The sequence below is a fragment of the Danio rerio genome, chromosome 13 (genome assembly GCF_049306965.1).
Source record: "Danio rerio strain Tuebingen ecotype United States chromosome 13, GRCz12tu, whole genome shotgun sequence".
Lineage (NCBI taxonomy): Eukaryota > Metazoa > Chordata > Actinopteri > Cypriniformes > Danionidae > Danio > Danio rerio.
In genome coordinates, this window is record NC_133188.1 from 20464224 (window position 1) to 20491791 (window position 27568).

General features: G+C 37.4%; 4 protein-coding genes across 5 annotated transcripts; all 4 read left to right on the top strand.

Moving 5' to 3' along the window:
* The first annotated feature begins 3600 nt into the window (after positions 1-3600).
* si:ch211-198a12.6 lies at positions 3601-8850 on the top strand. Its single transcript, NM_001145579.1, is given in 2 exon segments — positions 3601-3746; positions 5416-8850. A coding segment is annotated over 1 exon segment (1575 nt). The 5' UTR covers positions 3601-3746; positions 5416-5559; the 3' UTR covers positions 7135-8850.
* A 2039-nt stretch (positions 8851-10889) lies between these two features.
* tlr4ba (toll-like receptor 4b, duplicate a) lies at positions 10890-13782 on the top strand. Of its 2 annotated transcripts, XM_009307228.5 has the most exons (3): positions 10890-11102; positions 11177-11343; positions 11425-13782. In XM_009307228.5, the coding sequence occupies exons 1-3, from the start codon at positions 11019-11021 to the stop codon at positions 13646-13648; spliced, it is 2475 nt and encodes an 824-aa protein (XP_009305503.2). In that variant the 5' UTR covers positions 10890-11018; the 3' UTR covers positions 13649-13782.
* A 2767-nt stretch (positions 13783-16549) lies between these two features.
* Positions 16550-19455, top strand: tlr4al (toll-like receptor 4a, like). The gene is given in 4 exon segments (NM_001328605.1): positions 16550-16628; positions 16714-16880; positions 16964-17801; positions 17803-19455. Coding segments are annotated over 4 exon segments (2475 nt in total). The 5' UTR covers positions 16550-16559; the 3' UTR covers positions 19204-19455.
* Positions 19456-19478: 23 nt separating this feature from the next.
* On the top strand, positions 19479-24657 carry tlr4bb (toll-like receptor 4b, duplicate b). Its single transcript, NM_212813.2, is given in 3 exon segments — positions 19479-19761; positions 22119-22285; positions 22369-24657. Coding segments are annotated over 3 exon segments (2460 nt in total). The 5' UTR covers positions 19479-19674; the 3' UTR covers positions 24575-24657.
* The last annotated feature ends 2911 nt before the right edge of the window (positions 24658-27568 follow it).

Below are 27568 nucleotides of genomic sequence, written 5' to 3' on the forward strand. Positions count from 1 at the left end.
TTGTCTTCTTAGATTTTCTTCTGGTCTTGAATAAAACATATTTTGGAAGAGAGCAGGCATACAGTAGCTTTGTGAAAACATATGTGACAAACGGTACTAAAGATATTAAAGGTGTTTATGTAATAACATAAAGTTAACATTCATTTAATGTATTTTCTAACTCAATCTATATTGGTTAGGCATGTTTACTAATCTCAATTTTAGACAATTGTTGCCACCTTAATAAAATATGTGAATAAGCACACATATTTGTGTCTATATGTTTTCAAATTCCTTGCATTACCTTGGAACTTTTTTAAACAGCTTGACCACCATATAATCATATGGCCACAGCCATATCACCATGCAGCCCGAGACCGGTTACTTTGAAGCTAAGCAGGGCTGACCCTCGTCAGTACCCGGATTGGAGAACACATGGGAAAGTGGTGTTAGTGAGGCCAGCAGGGGGTGCTTAACCTGCAGTCTGAATGGGTCCTAATGCCCCAATAAAAGTGAAGGGGACACCATGCTGTCAGTGTGTGTCGTGGGTGAGACGTCAAACCAGGGGTGGGCAAACTCCCCTGGAGGGCCAATGTCCTGCACAATTTAGCTTGAACTCTAATCAACACACCTGCAAATAGATTTCTATCTATTGCCGCAGTCACACTAGAGTTTGAGCTTGCAAAAGTCTGTCGTACAGAACTTCGAAAAGGGGCGGGATCAAACAAGACGATTAGACATTTAAAAAAACGAGCGATTGGTCCATGTTTTAAATTTCTGTCCAGAAAGGTCTTGTTTTGATCCTGATTGGTCTCTCACAATCAAGTGATGCGATTTCACAGATCAGAGTCCACCAAGCCTAATCTTTCCAATGCAGCGAACTGCAAAACTTCCAACTGCAAAATTTTCCAGTCTGACACATTCGCGTGCGTATGAATGGAAGTTTATTGGGAGAAAAGTCCAGTGTGACCGCAGCTTATCTCGAATACACTGATTAGCATATTTAAGTGTGTTTGCTTGATTGATTGACTCTCTGTGGTCATAAAAAATCCCATGGCACTTCTTGTAAAGAGCAGGGCTGTAATCTGGTGTCCTGGCCAAATTTTCTCCATCTGCCCTTAACCATCATGGCCTCCCAATCGAGTGTGATACACTATACATGTCGTCACCTTTGAATTTAAGTTAGGTTCTATCTGACATTTTTGTCAAAATTGAGTTATTTGCATATTCTTATTAAATGACAACTTATTTACATTATGGGATGTTGTTTACATGTTAAAATTTTTATTCCAAAAACAAATGTTACACACATACTGTTTGCAATGGAATGCAAAAGCATTAAAGATCAATATCTCAAAATCATTCAGAATGCAGATAGAACCTTATAATTCCAAGGTGGCGATGTGCTATATAAATAGGCCTACACATTACAATACTTTGCAGATGAATAGGCAAATACTCATATGAATTCATCAAAATGTCACTTGTAGTGTTGTCAGTTGACTTAACACTACACTACTTAACACTACTAATCCAGCATTCAAACATGAAGGTGTGACAAGTTAGCCATAGCACAATTTTGAAGATCATATGAAATAGCATTAAACTCAGCACAAGTATTCATCTATTTTATATTCATTTTAAAGCTACACACAGTTTGATTCGCTGCAGCAGGGGCTGACGTGAGAGATGCTCTACAGGTTCAGGCAGGAACTCAACAGATGGGGTTACTGAATGACAAGTATTGAATGATGGCTCACTGTGTCATGTTTCATTCAGCCTCACTGGTAGAGAACAAAGGCTAAAGCCACTCTGTTTTCAAAAAAATAAATACAGCATGCACAGACACACTGTAAGCTACAAACCACTGTTATTTGTCAGATCATTTACACTGATTCTCTGTTAAATGTTGCCATTTTGGCTCATTCTTGGAACTCCATATAGCCTATTTAAAATTGCTAAAGTCTAACTAAAATAAGCTTTAAAAAGACGTTTAAAATCAAAGTCTGGTGATTTTTCTTTATTAAAAACATACTTATCAATGTTATATTTATCTTTAACCTGTTATTTTCCCTCGAATGCTCATCAAGCAATGGAGCATACTTTGTTGCCCCAAAACGTTTTAAGCAGTGAAAGGGCGCCTCCCAGTGCTTCTTGATTACAATATTTGAGGAAGGTTTGAGGAAGCCATTTGCTAAAGATGACCACCAATCTATCAACTCCATCTTTTAGAAGCAGCCTTAGAAATTACTTCTTCCTTAAAAGATATGCTATAGCTTTGGTGGCAGCACATCCTTGCCAGCACAAGATGTGATGTCTATCTTTACAATAAATTCTGTAATTTTCACACAGAAATGTTTATTTTTTTTATGTCAGCTGAGCTACCCATGAAACTTCTCACTGTCACATGAGGAGTGTGAACTATAAGTTTAAACTACTGATAGGTCATCTTGAGGTCAGGCCAGGTCAAGTACATTGTGAACATCTCTTTGAATTCTGTGCTCACCACAAAGTGCATTCCTTTCTTTTGGGTATGCTGCCACACTATACTTTTATGTGAGAAATGTAAATGTTGGGAAAACATTTTTTATTTAAATAAAGACTTTTTTACAATTTCTTTACTGGGACTAAGTCGAGGTGGGTAAACGTGCTTTTAAATCAGACAAGTATTTTGGTAATGTAAAAATGCAGAATGTGTGCTGTGAGATTGGGTATATAGGGGTAGGGGAGATAAAATATACAGTCTATACATTAGAAATATCATTAAGTCTATCAAGAGTCCCCACCGGGATAGTGTGTGTGTGTTTTGTTGTCTGTTTTTTTCCCTTGCTCCCCAGCATTATTATTATTTTATATATCAGGCGACACAGTGGCACAGTAGGTAGTGCTGTCGCCTCACAGCAAGAAGGTCACTGGTTTGAGCCTCGGCTGGGTCAGTTGGTGTTTCTGTGTTGGAGTTTGCATGCTCTTGCAAAATGAATGAATGAATTATATATATATATGCATTATTAAATTATTAACTAGCAATGTATGATATTCAATCTAAAATGTTACAAAATTGTTTAATGTTATTTCAGTTTATAATCAATCTTATGAAAATTAACCATGATTTCACTACAAATATAGGTTTTAATGTCTCTTAAACCATGGTAAACACAAATTAACCAGTTTTGCTACACTAGCCTTAAGTATAAGCCATTAAGCCTATGTTTACAAAAACCATGGAGATTTTAATATTAGCCAAATGTAAAATATATTAGGCCTAAACAATATAAAGGATATGCAAATATAATATTATCCGTTAAACATGTATCAACGAACGAATAGCTTAGGCTAAATGTAAAATCAGCTTAAAGTGTTAGTCTGTTTTTAATTATGTGGTTCTTATAGCTTTTCTGGGTACAAATGATTATCAAAATAAGCACTCTAAAATACATATAATAAAATAATTTGGTTGCAATTTGAGTAACATTGAATTTCAAATAAGATGTCTGAAAGTATGCCCTTTGTTAAAATCCCTTTCTGCCAGTCCGACAGAGAGCGGTCGAGCGCTTGTTTCTTCAACTGCTTTGTTTTTTGCTCATGCGCTCCAGCACAGTTGGCGCCAGATGATCCGCGGCGCCATCCCGCTACGTACCGACGGAGGGAGGGAGAGAGAAAGAGTGACAGAAAGCAAACCGCAGGCAGGCAGTACAGACGCAACAGAAGGAAGATCTGCAGGCCTTTGACCACCGCAGATCACTAAAGAGCCTTTAAAGGGCAAAGAGGTCGGATGAATGTTTTTTTTTATTATTTAAATACGTTTAATCTGCAAACGATTAATGTTTATGTGTGTTTGTGTTTTTGATACCTTTGCTAGTTAACTTAGCTGGCTAACTAGCCTGCTATATGATACAATTATGTTATTTGATTTACGTAACGCGATACGACAGGATATACGTTGAGTTTATACCAGTTGTATGAATATTTTGCGATAAATTGCGCTTGTTTTGCGTTACTGATGAGCTGTGAACGTCACGGAGTTCGGAGGTGTTTAGTAGCAATGGCGGCTGCGGAGCGTCTGCTAGTGTTCGGCTAGCGAGGCAGCTTAGCAGGACGACGGGCCATGTTTGTTTCGCGCAGCTAAAAATGGGCTAGGGCTATAGCATGATAAGCTCAGCTTATAGCCACGCTATGCTCATGTCAACTGATTTGAATGATTTCAAAATGAGCGTAAACCCTCCAAAATGCTTAGAGCATTTGTTCGGTTTCTTTTTAAGTCGACGCCACAAAACAAAAACGCGTTATGTAAGAAGGGGGGCGCCTTTCCCGGGCTTTCACGAATAGCGTACAACTCCCATTAGCCAGTAACTCGAGCTGTTTGCCTTGTTTGTGTGTTGATTATCTTGAGCTTGTTTTGCTATGACAACACATTTGTCCTGCGAGCAGTAAAATAAATCAACGAACATGACCTAGTTTATTTGCATTTGCTCACGTCGCGTGTTGACTCTGCGTGCCTGTACGAGGGGCGGAAGCTAGTCGCGGCGGCCATTTTACAGCTAGTTAGCTCTTCCAACCTCTGGCACACAAGATGCCCACCGGTAAACGCGTAGTATTTCTTTAAGTGTACTACTTTTAACAGTTTCTACGTAATTCAAAAGCCACCCAGACGTCTTTATGTGCCAGAAATATTCGCTGTGAAATTCTGAATTGAAGGCAGACAGTCAGGATTTAAATTCATTTTCATTTTATGTTGGAGCTACAGTGCTAGTTAGCCAGCTAGTTAGCTTCCCTGAGCATGTATTATCAGCTAACTAGCAGCTATTTAGCCAGCTAATCTAGCCAACACTGACAGTTGTGTATGTGCAAGTTGTAAACATAAATTTTTGTTACGTGTATTTGACAATTGAGTGAGTTGTTCATTTGTCTTTAGAAAATGTAATGTATTGTTCACTTGTTCATGTATCCACAGCCTGTCAAATTAGCCAAAAGTAGTGCCCACAGGCTAACCTTAGCCCATTTCTGGTCACATATATTTTTGCTAACTAGCTTTAATATGGTTTTTAGATAAGCTGTGGTTTTGTTTATGATTTGACCACACAATGCTTTTGCATTTGCACTTGTATGTTTCAAGTCTGCTTGTCTATGAAATCCGTCTCTGTTGTTTGTTTATTTTTTTATGCAACAAATTACTCTGTCTTCTAACCTTTGCAGATGTAAAGTATGTTGCTAAACAATTAATTGGAGCTATGGGTTAATGACAATAAGTTGCAGCTAGTCATTTAATGAAATGATTTTTTTTTTTTAGATAATTAAATGCTAATTTCATGTTTTTGCATGCTTAGTTGTTTTTAGGTTTAATAACATTAATCTTTTTGCTGCTTGATGAACATTACATGGTAAATTTAGCTACAATGTTATGCAGATTTGATTTAAATGTTTGTTGTCTTTCAACAGGCAGGGCCGGTCCTGACCTAAAAACTGACTGTGCCTACAGCAGGCAACCCTTCAAGTTTATTTGTGGGAAAGCGGTGCTCTTAGAGCAACGCTTTAATTCACATAACCGGGAAGACGGAAGTCGTCAGGCTGGAGTGCGTCCTGATGGCTGAGTCAGAGACTGACTGTGACACACCAGGTCTCGATACGTTGGGATCTGAGTGTGTCATAGCCCATACGCAAGTTGGGGACTTGCATTATGGAGCAGAGACAGAGATTATGACTCAAGAGGACAAAAGACTTGACCTGGAGGCCATTCATGGTGATTTAGGAGCAGTAACCTGCGTGGATGTAGTTACAGAGACGGACCATGACTACATTAAATCAGAAATACACCACGATCATCACCAGTACTTCAGCAGTGCAGAAATAAAAGGCAATGAGCATTTGCTTGGGGAGGTGCTGTTGAAGACCGAGATAGGTGGCGGAGATCATATCGTAAAGGTGGAGTCTGACCACGGAGGGGAGCTAACGGTGGAGTCTGAGAATGGTGTTATCATCCATGAGGCTCATGGCCTGCAGTGCAGCGAGTGTGGCGAGATATTTGGCTGTATGTCAGATCTGCACGAACACTTTGAAATTCACAAAGCCACTCACCCTTACATTTGCGTCCACTGTGGGGAGAGCTTTGCTATTGAAGCCAGCCTAAGAAGTCACATGAGAATTCACATGAAAGAGAAAAGTTATACCACTGGTCTTGAGATGGTTGGCAAAGGAGTAATTGATGCATTCAGTTTGAAACCGCACCAGATGATGCATTCTCCTGAGAAGCCACATAGATGTTCAGAGTGTGGCAAAAGCTTTGCCGCTGCCATCACTTTGCGGGAGCACATGAAAATGCATTCAGATGACAAACCCTACAAGTGCACCCAATGCAGAAAGAGCTTTATGCGCAGACGTCATCTCAAAAAACACCAAGAGCTGCATGCCCGTGACAAGCCGTTCACCTGTCTTCAGTGTGGTAAAGGCTTTACGACTGCTTCCAATCTTAAACAGCACCAGAAGACCCATGCTGGGGATAAGCCACACCGATGCACCCAGTGTGGAAAGTGTTTTGCGGCAGCTGCCACGCTGAGAGAGCACCAGAGAATCCACTCAGGGGAGAAGCCCTACAAGTGCACCCAGTGTCGGAAGAGCTTTGTGAGAAAACGCCACCTCAAGAAGCATCAGCTGGTTCATCAGGGTGGAAAGCCGTACCGTTGTTCTCAGTGTGACAAGGGTTTTAACCATTCCTCTTCCTTGTCAAGACACCACAAGGTCCACTTGGAGGCCAAGATGTACGCCCAGGCTGATAAAGATTTCCCTTTTGATACTACACTGAAGAGGGGAATGCATACTGGCGAAAAGCCATACAGCTGCAACCATTGCGAGAAGAGCTTCAATCACTCGTCCTCACTATCCAGGCACCAGAGAACTCATTCTGATGGAAAGTCTTACACCTGTGCTCAGTGTGGTAAAAGATTCAACCACCCCTCCTCGCTCGCAAGGCACCAACGGGTTCATTTGGAGGATAAGTCAACTTATAGTGCTATTGCAACAGGAAAGGGTTTCCCCCACACTACCATCTTGAAACAGAGAATCCTTCAGAGTGAGAAACCATACAGATGCGCTCAGTGTGGAAAGGGATTCAATCATTCGTCTTCTCTGTCTAGGCATCACAGAATTCATATTGATCAGTAAGCTTGATTTCCTCTCCCGTAAGTGAAATGCTACCATTCATCCCACGATTCACGCCACATTGTAGTCTTTAGGGGTTGTGGGAAAGAAAATCCAGAACATCGACGTGGACCTGATCTTAAGGAAATTAATTTCAATTTGGTATGATTGACACTGAAATCCCCTGTGTAATGTGCACATGACTAGTTAAATATGTAATTCTGGAACATGGTATGTGATTAAACCACAGACAAAATGTACTGAGATTCCATCACTGACTTTTGCTTAAAGTTGCATTTGGAAGTTTATTGAAGCCTGGCACAATCTCGAAATGAGTATTAGGTCAAGTTTGTTTTGAGTGACAGACAATTAAGCAAATTGATCTTGATGCAACTATTCACTCCCCTAGTCTGTATCTTTTACCCATTTCTGTGTTATTAATGGGTTGAGAAACTGATATCGTGTGTAAATATATGTTGATTTTCTTTTATATAGATATGTATAGATAAGTAGTGTGCTGTTCTTTTTCTCAAAATGACCCATTCTTGACGTATGGTCCAGGTAGTCTTATCGGTCTCTCGTAGGTGAATGGTGCTTTCAGGGGATGTCCTGCAAAATATAGAATCAAAATGATTATTAATTTAATACCTTATGATGCAAAATGAAAAAAGGTTGAGCCTAAACAGCATATTGACTTGAATAACTTCCTGAAGGCTGATGGTGAGAGCATCACAAAGGCAAAAGTCTAGAACATAAAGTTGTGAAAAGCTGGTCCTATTAAATGAAGGGTCGACCCAACCAAATCATAATATATACACACTCTGTTGGAAAAAAAATTGGTTCATTCTTTAAAGTGCCAGTTTTCGACAGACAACTGAATTGTACAGCTGATTTTTATTGAGTCCAAACTTGGTACAGCCCACAAAATTCTCTAAATGTGTTCAGTGCTTCTCTCTGCTTACCTCCCATGTTACCAATGGCTGGCTGCACATTTAGGATTGGACCTGCCATTGATAAAGTCAGACAGCAATGTATAGCATTTAGTTGTATTCTGGATACAGTTTGCAGAGTATCAACATTTAATAATGATGATAATAATAGATTGTGTATACTTTGATGCAAATACAAAATATAGCTTGCTTTTTTTGAAATTGTTTGATTCATTTTTTCCCCTCCCTTAATTCCATGGATTTGTGCTTTCTATTTACAGTTCTGTGTATTGAGAAAGTCTTTTACAAACGGATGTATTTTTTTAATAAGGTTTGGGAAAATGAAAGGGAAATGAGAGAACTGTTTTTATGGGAGTGAACGTTGTATCAGAACTATTTTTTCTTTTCAATTGGATAACAGTTGTGCTTCATGTAGCATAGGTTTATTCATTGTGTTAGTTAGGTGCCTTATTGCATGCCATGTAGAAATGTATGCTGAGCTCTAATAGAAAAAAAAAAAAGGTTTTGGCTCCCGGTCCCTTTTTGTTTCTTTACATACTAATCATTGTTTTAATTTGATTTCTTTTTGCTTCTCTGTACATGAATGTTTACACTGTTATTTCTGTCTTTTAATTTACTTGTATGTCAGCAAGCCTCTCTGTAGACTAGAGGTTAAAGAAAGTTACAATGCCATTGATCCGTTTGTTGATTGCCCTCTATAGTGGTAAATTCTTGTTCCATTTGTCTATTTCCCCATCTTTGAGTGGCTCACATATATGGAAAAATAAAGGTTGTTGACTCAACCAGTTCATACAGTGTTTTATAGTATGTTCTTGCTTTCAGTAAACGAAAACCAAGTCAAACTTTTGATCTTAAATATTTTCGTTAACTGAAACAAAATGAAAAATTCACAATAAATTAAAATCATAAAACTAAATAAATGATCAATGGTCACTGCAAAATGAACTGAAATTTAATTCTATTCACCTTTATTTTTATAGCTCTTTTATAATGTAGATTGTCAAAGCAGCTTCACATAAAAGATCATAGTAAATTGGAATAGTGTAGTTCAGTTTAGCTCCGTTCAGTGTGGTTTAATAATCATTACTGAGAGTCCAAACACTGAAGAGCAAATCCATTGATGCGTAGCTCTACCAATCCTGAATCATGCAAGCTAATGGCGACAGCTGCGAGGGGGAAACAAAACTTTATCAATTGGCGAAAGTGAAGAAAAAAAACCTTGAGAGAAATCAGGCTCAGGTGGGCACGACCATTTCAATTTCTCCGTTGGCCAAACGTCTTGTGCAGAGCTGCAGTCTCAGCGGTGGAAATAAAGAAGTATTTAACTAAAAAATTGTTTAGGAATGGGCCCTTTTCACAAGACGACCCATGTGGTCACCAGCATCTTAAATCATTGGACAGTTTTTAAACTTAAAAAAAAAAAGGTGTGTGTGTATTGACAGTATTATATTATCCTGGCATCAAATCACAACAAACGAATTACCAATTATACAAGGTTTTTCTAATACACCATTTATGAACAGGATAGTGAATTTTAAGTTTTTCTCTCTTTTAGCTGCTGTTAGTAGTTTTTCTAATAGTTTTGATAACACCATAATTGCGTTTTTCTTTTATTTCAGCAAATTTGATTGTAAAAAGAAATAATATGTTGTACTTTTTCATTCACTGCACTTTGTTAACCCTATTATGACTATTGAGAAACCCGAAAATGTGAAATGTCTGCACCCATTCACTGGCAGAATCAAACACAGTGGTTACAAATGTATTACGTTGTGCTTATGTATTAGTAAATACATGAGCACATCATACAAGCAAGATTCTTTAGATTCTTTACAGAAGTCATTTATTTTATATATATATATATATATATATATATATATATATATATATATATATATATATATATATATATATATAAACCAGTTTCCAAAAGCCACTGCAATAACAGTCTACATGTAGCCTACAGTATGATCTTTAATATGAAGAATTTTGTCTCAATTCTTTGTACTTTTATTTATTACGTGTTGTTACGTGTTACGTTTGGAAAGAGGTAAGTGTTCATAAAATAAAAACTAAATTGAAGTGAACAAATGTAAAATTTAGTTTCAAAGTAACAAATGTAAAAATGCTAAACTATATTATCTCTTGCCGGTACCATTGACTTTAAGATAGGGAAAAAAACGAAATGGTGCCAGCTACCAGCATTTTTCAAATGAGTTCAACAGAAGAACCTCGACAAGGTTATAAGTTGAAACAAGTGATGGATGCTTAAATGACGATTTAAATACCAACTCCAAACGTAACAGGTATATCTTGTCTTAGCAGGAGATGCTTCATCGGTAGTTCTTTATTTGTACAAGTCTAAAACCTAATGGGATTGTAGTTAAAATGCTTATTTTTTTAAATAAGCAATATTGTATTGATGTACATATTTTATTCAGTTCTTCTTTTGAGTATTAGAACATACTAAAATAAATTTAGTTAATCCTGTAACTATGAACACGGTAAGTTTCTGGCTTAAGTTTGCAATAGTTTTACACTTGCTCTTATGTACAGGGTACGGAACCCAGCCCTCTGCTGGTAGTTCATATTTATTATCCTTCTATGTGTTTTCCAGTATTTTTTCTCTCCCCAGCGATTGAGTAAAAGGTTACGTGTTGGTATTTTCTCAATTACAAGATAATACTAAATCAAGACATCATATGATTTATTTGTTGGTATTAACTGATTTAGACATTTCAAATAATTTGGAATTATTAAAAAATTATAGAAAAATTAAACTGAAGGATTTTACATGTCACATGTGAATCACCAGAACCGCAAGCTAACTTGTTTTATTAAAATTTTGATCGAATTTCCCCTTTATTTTAAATGATGGTATTGATTCCTCATTTGCTCCTCATGTGACCTTAAACATAGTTGGCTACATTTCTTTCATCAGAAAAGTTGTGAGTCTTGATGGCAGCTCTTAAGATGGGTTTCTATGCTATAAGTGTGTTTTTGATATGTTACTACATAGCTAATGGAGAGCCATGTACTCGAGTAAGTTTTCTGGTTTAAAATGTATTTTGTCTTACTGTTTTATTTACTGTTTTTAAATGATTGGTTTACCTTAGATTATTGAGAATCTTCATTACTCATGCATGGGAAGAAACCTCAGCAGCATCCCATCCAGTATCCCTTCCTCGGTTCAAACTCTGGACTTCAGTTTTAATTTTTTTCTACAATTAAAGAAGACTATTTTCCCAGTTCTGTCTTTTCTGAGAGTTCTTGATCTGTCAAGGTAAGTAATGCCATTACTTTCAAGATTTCCGTTGAGGTATTTTCTATAAATAATGTTGAATGTTTTTTATTTAAATTTCAGATGCCACATCAGACAGATTGAAAATGATGCTTTCTACAATGTGAAGAATTTGACTACTTTGTTCCTTACTGGAAACCCCATTATATATTTTGCTCCTGGATGCTTGAATACTTTATATAATCTGCAAAGGCTAGTTCTCGTGGATATTGGTCTTGAATCCTTACAGCTTAATATTAATAACCTTACCAAGCTACAGGAACTCAATGTTGGAACAAATTACATCCAGTCTATGACTCTTCCTCCATTCATGACCACCTTCAAAGACTTCAGTTTACTTGATCTACATGCCAACAATATATCCATCATCAGAACTGATCACACCGTTGTGCTGCGAGAGATCGGAAGAAACATGACGTTGATTCTGACTTGGAATCCATTACTACACATTGAACCAGGAGCTTTCAAAGATGTTTATCTCAGACAGCTGGATATTCGATCTGCTTTTGTTTCATTTTCTGCTCAAAAAGCAGCTCTAAAAGCCTTGCATGGTCTTAATGTCAAAAGGTTAATTTTTGGAAAGTACAGGGAAGATAACGGCTTTCATTTCGTGGACAATGATGTTTTAGATGGCCTTTGCTGTTTTAATTTTCAGGAGGTATCTTACTATGTTTTGGAAAGTGCTAAAACAACAATTGCTATCTTTCGCTGTATGATCAATGCAACACGTATAACAGTAAAAGGAGGTAATATTTTTAAAATGGAGACTGTGCATTTTCATAAAACCAAGGAGCTTTATTTGATCAACAATGGCTTGGGTACTTTGCCAACTAAACAACTTTCACATCTCCATACATTAGAAAAACTGGAAATTACACACAACAGTGAACCTATTTTTGCAGAGCCCTTTACAGACCTGCCTAAACTGCAGTATGTAGATTTAAGTGACAACCAATTGAAAATAAAACATTGCTGCTCTACACTTTTATCCGGCACTCCTCAAATCAACTATTTGAATTTGAGCCTAAACTCAGAAATTTCTGTTGATGTGGGAGGATTTGAAGGACTTGATTCGCTTGAGATTCTAGATTTTTCCTATACAAGGGTTGTACGCATTGGATACCTTTCTGTTTTATCCAACCTAAAGAATCTGAGGTATCTGGATGTTTCCTATTCAAGTGTAACATTTAGTAACATATTTTGCTTTCTTGGACTCAGCAGTCTTAATGTTCTCAAAATGGCTGGTAATAATTTTCAAGGTAATGTAGCAAAATATGTATTTAATAATCTCACGTTATTGGAGCACCTTGACATGTCATTCTGTCATTTGGTAGAGTTACACACAAGCTCTTTTAAATATCTTCAGAGGCTTAGACATTTGAATGTGAAAGGAAACTATTTAATTAAGATAGATTTTCTGACTCACCCAAATCTGAAACAGTTAACTTCATTTTATGTTGAGAAAAACAGCATTACTGCCATTCCACTTCATGTTCTTCAAAATTTGCCCATGAACCTTTCAGAGTTTGATTTGTCCTTTAACCCAATTGATTGCTCCTGCTCTCAGACTGATTTTATGTTGTGGATTATCAATAATCAGAGAGTTTTGAAGCAGCCAGAAAATATTTTGTGCAAAACTATTTCACCAAACTCAGATTTTAGAGTAACAGACTTTGACATTGACCACTGTGTCTACAAGAAAAAACTCATAATTGTTTTACCAGTATTTTGTGTAGTGTTTATAGTTGTGTTATCAATCTTGGTTTACAGGTTTCAATTTTATTTGCGCTATTTTTGGATTTTACTGAGAGGCTACAGATCACCTGGACAGCAAGAATGTTCTTATGACGCATTTGTGATTTTCTCCAGCTATGATGAAGCTTGGGTCATGAATGAACTGATGGAGAATTTGGAGAACGGTGTGCCACCTATTCAGCTTTGCCTTCACATGCGGGACTTTCAAGCCGGGAAGTCAATCGCCTCCAACATTATAGATGAAGGAATAATGGGCAGCCGTAAGATCATTGTGGTCGTGTCTCAACACTTTATTGATAGTTCCTGGTGTCGTTTTGAGTTTGAATTAGCTCAGTCTCGGTTTTTGATGGAACGCAATGCCAACATCATCATCATTATTCTGGAAGATGTGGCAGAGAGGAAAACTAAGAAAGTAATAGGTCTACATAAGCATCTGAAGAAGAACACATACCTGAAGTGGAGCAGAGACCCTTTGAGCAACATGAGATTCTGGATACGACTCAGGAAAGCAATTGTTGCTACAAAACAATGATATAGTTTAGGCCACAAATAGTTTGCATGTCTTACTTGAATAGTTTATCAGCATACAATGCAACAACAGTGTTAATACCTTTGGTCTGATAATTTATGCATATTTTGGTTGAATAAAGTGGTGCCTTAATTTTGCGTTTTGCATTCACAGAAATTTTTTTATTTCTGTCGTAATCAACATATTCATTTGACAACATAGTTATTGTTTGTAAATTGCCTGATGTAAACAGCATTTTTTTATATTTTATTATGATGCCTGTTGTTTAAGGTATTGCTTTATTATCAGTTATGCTGGACTGATGGTCTGTATTACCCACAATGAACATTAGTGGGAGACGTAGTGCAGATCATCGTCTGTTTATTGAGTGAGTTGCATAGAAGAAAATGCCATTATAAGAGCAACTGTGAAATTAAGGTGACTTTGTCTCATTATTATGTTAAAACATTTCAGTGCATTATTGCCATCTTTATGGCAGACATGCTATAGATTTAAACCATTTAAAAGTACATGAGCTCAAAGTCCAATTGACCCTGAGTATCCCGCAGTGGTTTAGACTGAGCTGTTTTATGATTTATCATTGGGTTCACAGAATTACAATGAATCTCCCCAAATAAACCTGTATAGATTGTGCTGAAGCAAAAAAAAAAATATATATATATATATATTTCTGTCCAAACAAGCCACAACAGATATGGAATATGAACAAGCGATTCAAAATGTGTTTCTGAGCACCATTAAGCAGGACACAGTCAAACGCTTAGCCAGTTTTGTTTTTGATTAAAACATTCATTTTCTATAGGTTGGTGATAGCCACACTTGTGTCAAGTAACCCTGATGGGACATGCACCATACCCAAGATGTGTCCTAAATTAGGCAATACCTCTTATAGATACAGCTGGGTTGTATCCACTGGTGAATCAAGACATCATGGTGCCCCTGGGCAACAAGTGCACCTGCAAACATTCTCTGTCAAAAAATTAATTCAGGCCAGCCAACTCTAGCGTTGTCCTGGGACCTTGATCTACCACATCCAACTACAGAGGTTTTCCATATGTAGTACTTTCCCAGTATAGTGATTTACTGTGTACCTCCCTACTAGTAGAGTATCCTTGCTTCCTTGTTATGAATTATTTCCTTAGGTCTCCGAATCCCTCCCTGACATACTGTTTTAATTGGTCTCTTTGATCCTTTAATTTTAGTGATCAGGGGTGGATTGGCCATCTGGCAAATAGCAAGGGCTGCACCATTTAAAAAAAAAAGCATTGTTTTTACACGCAGGCAGCTTTTATCTCTAACAAGATGTGAATATGATGATGATCAAGATACTAGTAATAATAATAATGTTAAGCATGTGGTCCAATCAGCAACAGTCAGCTGGTTTCGAGATGGACCGATCCAATTCGACCTAATCAAAGGTTACCCGGATATAATCAAAATCTGGCCAGAATGTCAAACAAACAGTAAAGCCACCTTTCCACTGCACACGACATTTGGACACAACTGTCAGAAAAGGCCTTTGGCAATCGCACAGAATTTTCAGTAATGTCATGCACTGTGGGAGAGAAGCTGATCTCGCAGTGTCCGAAATAAAGGAGAGCAAAAAGCAAGAGCCTTTATTCGCCGAGCATTCACCATGGTGAATGAATGAATACTAGAAACTCATAGACCGCTAAAAAAATATTGGAGGGAATGTGGGGACAGCATTAAAAAATTCTATTTTTATTACTCATTTATGGATCGAAATGTTTTTCGTAATATATACTTTTTCTGATATAAACAATAAACAAAAAAACTGCTATTTCTCTTCTCGCGCACATGGACCTGCTTGGACAACACTGAACTGCATTGCATCCGGTCGCTTACGGTATAGTTGCAGAAGTTATATTTATAGAACTATATGATATAACTATTGATATATATCAAATATTTCAATGGATCGGCAGCTCAATTTGGATCCGAATTTTCTGCATACGGAGATGATCGGATTCGGAACTTTTTTCCTCTCCGTCCCATATCTCTCCTGGCTAGCTCCTCTTGTCTTCATCTTATTCTATCTCTGAGGCTCTCCGTGCCCTGCTATTAAAACGAATAAGGAATTATGGATTTGATCAACTGGTCTCCGAACGCGATTGACACCATGTTCTCGACGAGAAGTTTGGGCTCAGGAGAGCCCACTTGTCCTGCAGTGACGTTTGCAGCTGGATACGGGATGGACGGGTGGGAGGGGTGGTGCGCCATGTGCCTGGCTGTTCTGTCTCTGGGGATATTGAAGATATCTACCTATTCAGAACTTTGATAACAGGGTTTCTGCTGATGGGCTTATGCGGGGCCTTGGGGTATCTGTCTCTGCCAGTGAGACTCTAAACCATCTCTGTGTTGTTTTAGTTCTGCCCAAGTACTCTTCCACTGTATTTGTTCAGTGTGCTTCACTGAAATTAATTTCAATGCTGTTTGTTCCTCTGTGGTAGGCCTCAGTTCCCCAGTAGTCTTTATTCCTCTCAGTGGGTCCACCTTCTTGTCTCAACTCCACCAACCCTCTGGACTTTGGACTTTTGTTGTTATACTTTCATAGCTCTTGTCCTGCCACTTGTCATTTACTAGCCTTCCAGGTTCAAATGATCTGAAGTTCTTTGATGAAATGTTTTGACCACACAAATAAATGTACCCATACAATTACATTTATAAAAAGGCGCAAGACTTGCAGAGGCAATAAAATATTCAGGCCAGTAATTCCTCTATTCAGAATGGTACTTCTTCCTTCAACATTAGGAAATTATCCTCGCTTCTCTATAATGTAATTTCATCAATAGCACCCTATTGTTGAAAACCATGACATCAGTTCCTCAAAAGTAATAACATCTCCAAAAGCAGGCAGGCATTTAAATGACTGGAACAGTTGAGATCACACAAGATGAATTTCTTTACTATAAGTGCTTTCATAATATATTTTCCAATAGGTGCTGGACAATCATGCACAGAAGTAAGTTTCTAAATTTAAATACATTTTTTCAATACTTATATAATATTATTTGTTTATATAAATACATTTTTTTTTTAAATTTTAGATTATTGAAAATCTTCATTACTCATGCATGGGAAGAAACCTAAGCTACATACCATCCAGAATTCCTTCCTCAGTTCAAACTCTTGATTTTAGTTTTAATGACCTGAAATGGTTAAAGAAAACTGTATTCCCAGTTTTCACTTTTCTGAGAGTTCTTGATCTGTCAAGGTAAGCACATTTGTGTTACCGTCTCAGTTGTTTTCAGTTGGTATTGTCTATAAATAATGTTAAATAAATATATTTCTATTCAGATGCCACATCAGACAGATTGAAAATGAGGCTTTCTACAATGTGAAGAATTTGACTACTTTGTTCCTTACTGGAAACCCTATTACATATTATGCTCCTGGATGCTTGAATACTTTATATAATCTGCAAAGGCTAGTTCTCGTGGATATTGGTCTTGAATCCTTACAGCTTAATATTAATAACCTTACCAAGCTACAGGAACTCAATGTTGGAACAAATTACATCCAGTCTATGACTCTTCCTCCATTCATGAGCACCTTCAAAGACTTCAGTTTACTTGATCTACATGCCAACAATATATCCATCATCAGAACTGATCACACCGTTGTGCTTCGAGAGATTGGAAAAAACATGACATTGATTCTCTCTAGGAATCCATTACTACACATTGAACCAGGGTCTTTTAAAGGGGTTCATCTTGTAGAGCTGGACATCCGATCCACATTTGTTTCGTTTGCTTCAAAGAAACAGGGTCTAAATGGTCTGCATGGCCTTAATGTCACAAGGCTGATGTTTGGAATGTATAAAGATGATCCCAAACTTTACCCATCAGATCTAGACTATTTCGATGGTCTTTGCTCTATTCATTTTTATGAGGCATATTATTACATGAAGGAAAGACTTGACTGGAAAATGAATATCTTTCGCTGTATGATTAATGCCACAGTTGTAGTTGTTAAGGGTGGTGTAATTCGTGTCATTGGGTATGTGCCTTTTCATAAAATCAAGGAGCTTTACTTGATTAACACTCAGTTATATACTGTGCCAGGTAAACAACTTTCACACATTCGTACTTTAGAAAAATTTGTATTTACACACAACAGTGCAACTCAAGTTCTTAGACTCAAGTTCAAGTTCTTCAACTAAATTCTTAGACATGCCGAAACTTCAGTATGTGGATCTTAATTCAAACCAAATTACTCTACAATCATGCTGCATAGATGTTTTATCTGGTACTCCTCAAATCAGATATTTAAATTTGAGCTTAAATCCACAAATTTCTCTTGATAAAGGAGGATTTGAAGGACTTGAATCCCTAGAAATTTTAGATTTTCATCATACAAAGCTTTTAGGTATAGGATCTTTTACACTTTTGTCTAATTTAAAAAATCTGAGGTATCTGGATATTTCTTATTCAAGCGTAACCTTTGTTAACGTATATTGCTTTTATGGACTGAGCAGTCTTAAAGTTCTCAAGATGGCTGGCAATAGTTTTCAAGGTGATGTAGCAAATTATTTATTTAACAATCTTACATTTTTAGAGCACCTTGATATGTCATACTGTCATGTGGTAGAAATACATTTAACGTCATTTAAAAACCTTCAAAGACTTAGACATTTGAATCTCAGAGGAAACAATTTAATGAGTATAGATTTTCTCACCGACCCAAACCTTAAACAATTAACAACATTTTATGTCAATAAAAACAGTATAACCACCATCCCACTTGACATTCTCCAAAAGTTGCCCATGAACCTTTCAGAGTTTGATTTGTCTTTTAACCCAATTGATTGCTCCTGCTCTCAGACTGATTTTATGTTGTGGATTATCAATAATCAGAGAGTTTTGAAACAGCCAGAAAATATTTTGTGCAAAACTATTTCACCAAACTCAGATTTTAGAGTAACAGACTTTGACATTGACCACTGTGTCTACAAGAAAAAACTCATAATTGTTTTACCAGTATTTTGTATAGTGTTTATAGTTGTGTTATCAATCTTGGTTTACAGGTTTCAATTTTATTTGCGCTATTGTTGGATTTTACTGAGAGGCTACAGATCACCTGGACAGCAAGAATGTTCTTATGACGCATTTGTGATTTTCTCCAGCTATGATGAAGCTTGGGTCATAAATGAACTGATGGAGAATCTGGAGAACGGTGTGCCATTTATTCAGCTTTGCCTTCACATGCGGGACTTTCAAGCGGGGAAGTCAATCGCCTCCAACATTATAGATGAAGGAATAATGGGCAGCCGTAAGATCATTGTGGTCGTGTCTCAACACTTTATTGATAGTGCCTGGTGTCGTTTTGAGTTTGAATTAGCTCAGTCTCGGTTTGTGGTGGAACGCAATGCCAACATCATCATCATTATTCTGGAAGATGTTGCGGAGAGGAAAACTAAGAAAGTGCTTGGTCTTCATAAGCATCTGAAGAAGAACACATACCTGAAGTGGAGCAGAGACCCTTTAAGCAACATGAGATTCTGGATACGACTCAGGAAAGCAATTGTTGCTACATAGCAGTAATATTGCATCTATCCTTCATGTATTATATGTTAAATAAATAATCAGTCATCCTTGCAACCACAAATGTATAAAACAATCATTGATCTCTATGTTCTGATCGACAGTCTTTTCGCAGGGTAAATTATATAGCTAGAAACGCTAATAAATTAGCTTTTGTTCATCTTTGGAGTGCACATTATAAACAAATAACTTCCCTCGTTGAAACAAAAGGAGAAGTGAGAGTTGCTTGCTCAAAGTACAATAAAAGAGAACAAACATTTATGTCAATTGGTATGTGTTTTAGATGAGAGCTTACTGCTTCACATCCACCGATGAGTGAGTTTGTTAAGTAATATTCCAGATGCCGTGATAAAAGAGCTGTTATCGTGTTAGTAAATTTGTATTTGAATTTGCTGACAATTTTGTTTTGTTTTTTTAACGTTAAATTTACCATATATCTTAACTTAAGTAAGATAATTTTAAACAATGATCATGTCAAATGGGGAACGGATGATTTTCCTAAGTTTAATCTTAATTCTTGTGAATGCTGGACAAGGACAGGAATGTACCGAGGTAAGAACATTACATAGATTGTATTGTTAATGTAATTTACTAATAGGTTCTACAGAATATATGGTCTGTTAATGTGAGCCTAAGAATCAATATTGTAGGATACAGTATAATTATTATACTATGTTATCAGTAATCTAATGTTTTTTGTGATAATTTGACTTTCATAGTTCTGTTAAAACATATTTTATAATAAATGTTATTATAGAATATAATTCATAGGTAGTTTTTAAATTAAATTAAAATTTAGAGTATGTTCACATGACACCTTTTTCAACTAAATTCAGAAGATGTTTTTGTGAGTTTTGGCTATTCATGTATTAGACAACAATGTATTTAGTGCCTGAAAGGCCTATATTTATAAGCATGATTTTATGAAAGTGTTGACATAAGCCTGTGCTTAATACAACTCCAAATTAGAAAAGGTTGGGGCAGTTAAGAAAATGCATCTAAAAACAAAAGGAAGAGTTTTTTAAATTTTACTTCGACTGGTATTTCATTGCAAACAATAAAACAAACATTATTTAATGTGTTCCTCATGATTATGTGGTTTTTGTTTTAAATATACATGCATCCCAATCTTGGTTCTTGCTACATATTTAAAAAAAAGTTGTAACTGTAAAGCATTTACTACTTTGTAATGTTGCCATAGGTGACGCAGTGGCGCAGTGGGTAGTGCTGTCGCCTCACAGCAAGAAGGTCACTGGTTCGAGCCTTGGCTCAGTTGGCGTTGAGTGGAGTTGGCGTTGTGTGGAGTTTGCATGTTCTCCCTGCGTTCTTGTGGGTTTCCTCCGTGTGCTCCGGTTCCCCCCACAGTCCAAAGACATGTGGTACAGGTGAATTGGGTAGGCTAAATTGTCTGTAGTGTATGAGTGTGAATGAGCATGTATGGATGCTCCCAGAGATGGGTTGCGGCTGGTTAAGTTGGCGGTTCATTCCGCTGTGGCGACCCCAGATTAATAAAGGGACTTAGCCGAAAAGGAAATGAATGAATAATGTTGCCATTCCTTTTCATATCACTTAAAAGATGTTTAGGGACTGAAGACACCAAGTGATGAAGTGTTTCAAGTGTAATTTTGTCCCATTCTTCCTGCAAACAAGTCTTAAGGTGGGCAACAGTGCGGGGTCTTCGTTGTTGCATTTTTTACGCTTCAAAGTGTGCCACCTATTCTGTATTGGAGAGAGGTTGGGACTGCAGACAGGCCAGTCAATTACCTGTTTCCTCTTCCTTCACAGCCAGGACTTTGCAATGTGTGCAGAATGTGGTCTTGCATTGTCTTATTGAAATATGCATAGGTATCCCTGGAAAAGAACGCAGCATATTGTGCTCCAAAATATCACAGAAGTGCAAGTTAGTTTGCCAAAAGCACTGACAGAATCCCATACCATGACAGACCCTGGCTTTCGGCCTTGTTGCTGGTAACAGTCTGCAAGATCCTTTTCTTCTTTGGTCCGGAGCACACAACGTCCATTTCTCACAAAAATGCCTGAAAAACTGATTCACCTGACCACAGTACTTGTTTCCACTCTCTTATGGTCCAGATGAACCGAGCCCAGAGAAGTCGACAGCCCTTCTAGACACTGTTAACATAGGGCTTCCTTTTGGCACAGTACAGTTTTCACTGGCATTTGTGGATGTAACTACGTATTGTGGTACTTGACAAAGGTTTACCAAAGTAGTCCTGAGCCCATGTGGTAATATTGCTTTTAAATGAATGCCGATTCTTGACGCAGTGATGCCTGAGGGATTCGAGATCACGGTTGTTCAGCTTAGGCTTTTGCCTTTATCCTTTATGCACTGAAATTCCTCCAGACTCCTTGAATCTTTTAATTATGGTATGCATTATTGAAGGTGAAATATCTAAATGTCTTCCAATCTTTCTTTGAGGAACATTGGTTTTAAAGGTTTTAATAATTTTCTCACATATTTGTTGGCAAACTGACAATCCTCAGCCCATCTTAGCTCCTAAAGTACTAGACCTTTCTTGGATGCTGCTTTTGTAACAAATCATAATTTCAATGACCTGTTAACATGACCTGTTTCAAATCGCTTAAACAATTTACCTGATTACTAGCCCTAAATTGCACTTGTCCCAACTTTTTTGTCATATGTTGTAGGTCTGAATGACAGGAAAGGATGTATATTTACAAGTGAAATAAAGTTGACCAGAACAAACATGAAGTATTTTGTGTTCATATTGTCTGCAATGAAAAACAGGTTAAAGTAAATTTAAAAAATCGCTACTTTCTTTTTTTATTTGCGTTTTCAATACTGTCTCAACTTTTTCTGATTTAGGGTTGTATACTATAATGTATATGCAAATATAAAATATGTAAAACATGTCTTGGTCCTTTAATAGCTGATAAAGAATAAGGAATATTCATGTTCTGGAAGGAATCTGACTTGTATTCCTGGTAGTCTTCCCTTCTCTGTGGCATCTCTGGATTTCAGTTTCAATTTCTTGACCTTGTTACATAAGCGTGTATTTCCTGTGATGTTGAATTTACAACTCCTGGATCTCACAAGGTAAATCAGTACTATTCTTCAGTGTGTTACAATTTAAACATGATTGTGTTCTATGTTTTTATTTTTATGTTGTGTCCTTTCAGATGCTACATCAGACAGATTGAAAAAGATGCTTTCTACAATGTGAAAAATTTGATGACATTGATTCTTACTGGAAACCCTATAACATATTTAGCACCTGAATGCTTGAATTCTTTATACAAGCTGCAAAGACTAGTTCTTGTGGATGTTCGTCTTGAATCCTTACAACTTCAAATTAATAACCTTACCAAGCTACAGGACCTTAAAGTCGGAACAAATTGCATCCAGTCCATGACTCTTCCTTCATTCATGAGCACCTTCAAAGACTTCAGTTTACTTGATCTACATGCCAATAATATATCCATCATCAGAATGGATCACACTGCTGTGTTGTGAGAGATTGGAAGAAATATGACGTTGATTCTGTCTAGGAATCCATTAATACACATTGAACCAGGAGCTTTCAAGGATGTCATTCTCAGAGAGCTTCATCTGCTAGCTGCCTTCATTTCGTTTAATGCACAAAAAGAGTGTCACAAAGCTCTCACTGGCCTCACCGTGGATAAGTTGTTTGTGGGACGTTACAGAATGGACGAAAAAATCAAAGTGTCAATTCCAGATTATCTTGATGGTCTATGTTCAATTAATTTTAACGAAATTTATCTTGTTCAAAAAGAATGGTCTGACTCAGAAATGCACTTGTTTCGTTGTATGGTCAATGCAACAAAAATCACAATAAAAAAAGCATATATGAACAGTATGAAACATATTCCATTCCACCGTCTTAAGGAACTGTATTTAAGTGACACTGGATTATCTGTTGTACCATTTATTTCACACATTCCAAGCTTGGAAAAACTGGTGATGAAGAGTCCCTTTCCTATTACCTTCACTGGAGTCAGTGACCTTCCCCTGCTTCAATATGTAGACTTGAGTGGAAACATGTTGATTTTGCATGAATGCTGTTCCATTCTTTTTCCAAGGACACCAAATATTCAATACTTGAATCTTAGTCAAAACTCAGAAATAACATTTGTTAATGAGCCATTTTCTGCACTTGACTTGCTTGAAGTGTTGGACTTCCACCATACAAAACTAGTCATAGTTTTTTACTTTGGATTCTTCAAACATCTGAGAAATTTAAAGTATTTGGATATTTCTTATACACGTGTTCATTTCAATACCTTGACTTTTCAGGACCTGCATAATTTGACTGTTCTTAAAATGGCAGGAAACAGTTTTGGTGGAGATAAATTGAGTTACTTCTTACAAAACCTAACAAGCTTGGAGGTTCTTGACATTTCACAGTGTGGCATTGAGAAAGTCTCAATGAGATCTTTTACTGGCACGCAGAAACTACGACATTTATATTTAAGTCGAAACAAATTGATGGTTTTGGACTTTTTAACTCAACCAGAGCTGACACATCTTACATCAGTGTATATTGATAAAAACAGTATAACCACCATCCCACTTGATGTTCTACAAAAGTTGCCCATGAACCTTTCTGAGTTTGATTTGTCCTCTAACTCCATCGATTGCTCCTGCTCTCAGACTGATTTTATTTTGTGGATTATTCAAAAACAAAACATTTTAAAACAACTGGAAAACATTCGGTGTAAAACTTTTTCTGCAAATACAGATTTCAAAGCAACAGACTTTGACATTGACTACTGTGTGCACAAGAAAAGACTCACAATTGTTTTATCAGTAATTTGTGTTACGTTTGTAGTTGTGTTAGCAATTTTGCTTTATAAATTCTGGTTCTATGTTCAGTATTGTTTTATTTTATTCAGTGGCTACAGATCACCTGGACAGCAAGAATGTTCTTATGACGCATTTGTGATTTTCTCCAGCTATGATGAAGCTTGGGTCATGAATGAACTTATGGAGAATCTGGAGAACGGTGTGCCACCTATTCAGCTTTGCCTTCACATGCGGGACTTTCAAGCCGGGAAGTCAATCGCCTCCAACATTATAGATGAAGGAATAATGGGCAGCCGTAAGATCATTGTGGTTGTGTCTCAACACTTCATTGATAGTTCCTGGTGTCGCTTTGAGTTTGAATTAGCTCAGTCTCGGTTTTTGATGGAACGCAATGCCAATATCATCATCATTATTCTGGAAGATGTGGCGGAGAGAAAAACCAAGAAAGTGTTTGGTCTACATAAGCATCTGAAGAAGAACACATACCTGAAGTGGAGCAGAGACCCTTTGAGCAACATGAGATTCTGGATACGACTCAGGAAAGCAATTTTACAGAAATAATCAATGCACTAAACATGTTTTTTTTTTTTTAACTGAATGTAATTTGGTCAAATAAAACAATGCATTGCACATTCTTCACATGACAATCTCTCTAATGGTATTGCTTTCTGTAAATATAGCATAAGATGCAGAACTTCTCTTTTTACAAATGGACAAATGAAAGCCATATGCATCAGAAAAGTATGACAATACCACATAAAAAAAGTTTAGTATCAAGTGATTATGAAGAGAAAATAACTACAGGGGTTGGACAATGAATCTAAAACACCTGGTTTTAGAGCACAATAATTCATTAGTATGGTGTATTACTTTTGCAGCCAATAAAGTATCAATTTGTCTTGGGAATGACAGATACAAGTCCTGCACAGTGGCCAGAGGAATTTGAACCATTCTTCTTGCAGAATAGTGGCCAGTTCACTGCGTAATGCTGTTGGATATAAACGTTTTTCAACTCGCTCCTCTCAAAATACCCCAAAATTGCTCAATAATATTTAGATCTAGTGACTGTGTAGGCCACAGGAGATGTTCAACTTTACTTTCATGTTCATCAACCCACTCTGTTCCCCTTCATAAGGGAACTCCAACGTGCATTTAGAAAACACTATGGGAGTGCATAAGTCAACATATCACTCTGAAGAGTAAGAAAACAAGGCAATGAAAGCCTAATTAATTGGCAGAGCTCAGCTCTACAGCTGATACTGATTAGTCATTAGCTATATTAGTGCCCACTGTGGAGTGAGCCTCTAGAATTTAGCTTCAGAGCCTCTCTCAAGACTCAAGACTTTCATGTTCATCAACCCACTCTGTTCCCCTTCATAAGGGAACTCCAACGTGCATTAGGAACACACTATGGGAGTGCATAAGACAACCCATTACTCTGAAGAGTAAGAAAACGGGCCAATGAAAGCCAAATTAATTGGCAGAGCTCAGCTCTACAGCTGATACTGATTAGTCATTAGCGCCTATATTAGTGCCCACTGTGGAGTGAGCCTCTAGAATTTAGCTTCAGAGCCTCTCTCAAGACTGAAGAACCCTTTCTGCTAAGCTGATTTCCAGAGAGAAAGCAGCAGTATTCACCAGTGCGGAAGACGACAAGGCAGCGGCGGTTGATTTGGGCTTCCCATCCCCTGGGCATTTCGCTGGTGCATTAAAAGAGCAGTTTCTACTTCAAAGACCAGAATTCCCTAATAGAGCACACAGTCAACCTGCGCATCTTTTTAAAGATGTTGTTCCGACCTTGCGTTTCTGGATGCAGTGGTTTCCTCGCCCCCTATGACAGGCACAAGCATGTGGGTCCAGCATGTTGAAGCAGTGCTCGCGGACAGTTCTTGCCCTCACTGTGAGATCTTGACTGTTGCACAACTGAGGTTGCGGCATACCCCTGCATTAGGGTGCATCATCCCTGCTGCTCCCTGCCAAGCAATTAACACTCGGACAGGCCTGAGGCTTACAGTGGGGGCTTTCCATCGCCTCCAGGCCCACAGACCCCTCGCTCCTCATCAGTGCGCTCTGTCCAAGCTTTGAGTGTGAGCGCTGGTCCATCCTCTGGGATGGCTTCGCTTTAATTAGATCTCTGTCTATGCGGGTTTTCACCAATCTTGCAGAATGTGCCCTAGCGATTCTTCGGCCTCTTCAGCTGGCAGTGTATCCTCCTCTCCGCCGATTTTCACTGGTGCTGGAGCAGAAACACTGCTGGTCAGGAGGGACAGCATGGCAATGATGGCTTATATCAACCATATGGGAGGTATACGTTCCCGTTGCATTTCTCAGCTCGCTCGCCATCAACTCCTCTAAAGTCACACGTGGCTGAGATCGCTGCGTGCCATTCATATTCTGGGCGAGCTCAACCATGCAGCCAATGCGCTCTCACGGGCCACAACAGCTAGCTAACATTTACAACCATTTATTAACATTTACTAACAATACACAATACAAAATAAATCCCAGTTCCCATACCATGTGTTTAAAAGAACAAAATTATTACAAAATGTAACTAAAAGGTGCACATTATCAAGTTTAAAAAGTTCCTGTAATCTTCTGGAACACTTTTTTTCCCTACATATTAATTATGTAGACAATAAAAATTGCTGTCATGCTATCAAGTGATTAGATGTGAACAATTCTGAAAAATAATTTTGATGATTGACTTTTGCTCAGACCATTTTAGTACAACTAAATCGGGTTTTATAAAAGTCATTGGGTCTGTAGTGTGTCTGTTGGTGTTTGTCTGAGCTAGTTTTCATAAGTCATAGAATTTCTGAAAAGTGACATTCTTTTATCTGGGAATAATATATTTTTCAGTGACTGTGTTATGTAAAATGGGTTTTGAAAAACATTTGAGATTGTGATTGGTCAGCAAGTGCAAGTTAAAAAAAGTTAAATCATTTTTTTTTCTTTAAATCTTCATAAAATTGTCAATTTTAAAGTTTTACAAACATGTGTAAAAGAAGAGTTTTCAATGAATTTGTAAGCTAGTCTAGATGAAGATCAATTTGACACTTTCTGCCACAGCAAGAGTTGTTCGTTCCAAATATGTGATTTCTAGAATTTTTAATTTTTGTCAGTAACTCAGGCCCCGTTTAGTTTTAAAACGCCGCAAAAACACACATCATGTGACCACTTACACACTCAGGCATGCTCTGCAGTGTATGCCCGTGTCTGAGCTCCAGGTAGTACACTAATTCTGCATATTGACTGATTGCCTGCCTTTATTTCCTATATTGTATAAACATTATACTTTTATAATGACTATTAGTGATTATTAAACCTGATATTCAGCAAAAGAGACAGGGCATGTTTGATTTTTTTCAATGAAAATAAAAGGCACTTATGTTATAGGCTCCATTCTGTTATAAATATGCATACAGTGAAGATGACGGTCATAAAATATGCAGCTACACAATGCCTAAACATTTTTTGTGTCTGTTGTTAGTATCAAAATGAAAATAGGCAGTTCCTTGTATCATGTTTTTGTTTTGTTGTTAAGATCATTAA

Bases quoted from the DNA above. Each gene is read 5' to 3' on its own strand.
- tlr4ba (XM_009307228.5), top strand. From the start codon at position 11,019: ATGGCAGCTCTTAAGATGGGTTTCTATGCTATAAGTGTGTTTTTGATA. The intron at 11,103-11,176 runs GTAAGTTTTCTG...GGTTTACCTTAG, and splicing joins ATGGAGAGCCATGTACTCGA to ATTATTGAGAATCTTCATTA. The intron at 11,344-11,424 runs GTAAGTAATGCC...TTTAAATTTCAG, and splicing joins AGAGTTCTTGATCTGTCAAG to ATGCCACATCAGACAGATTG.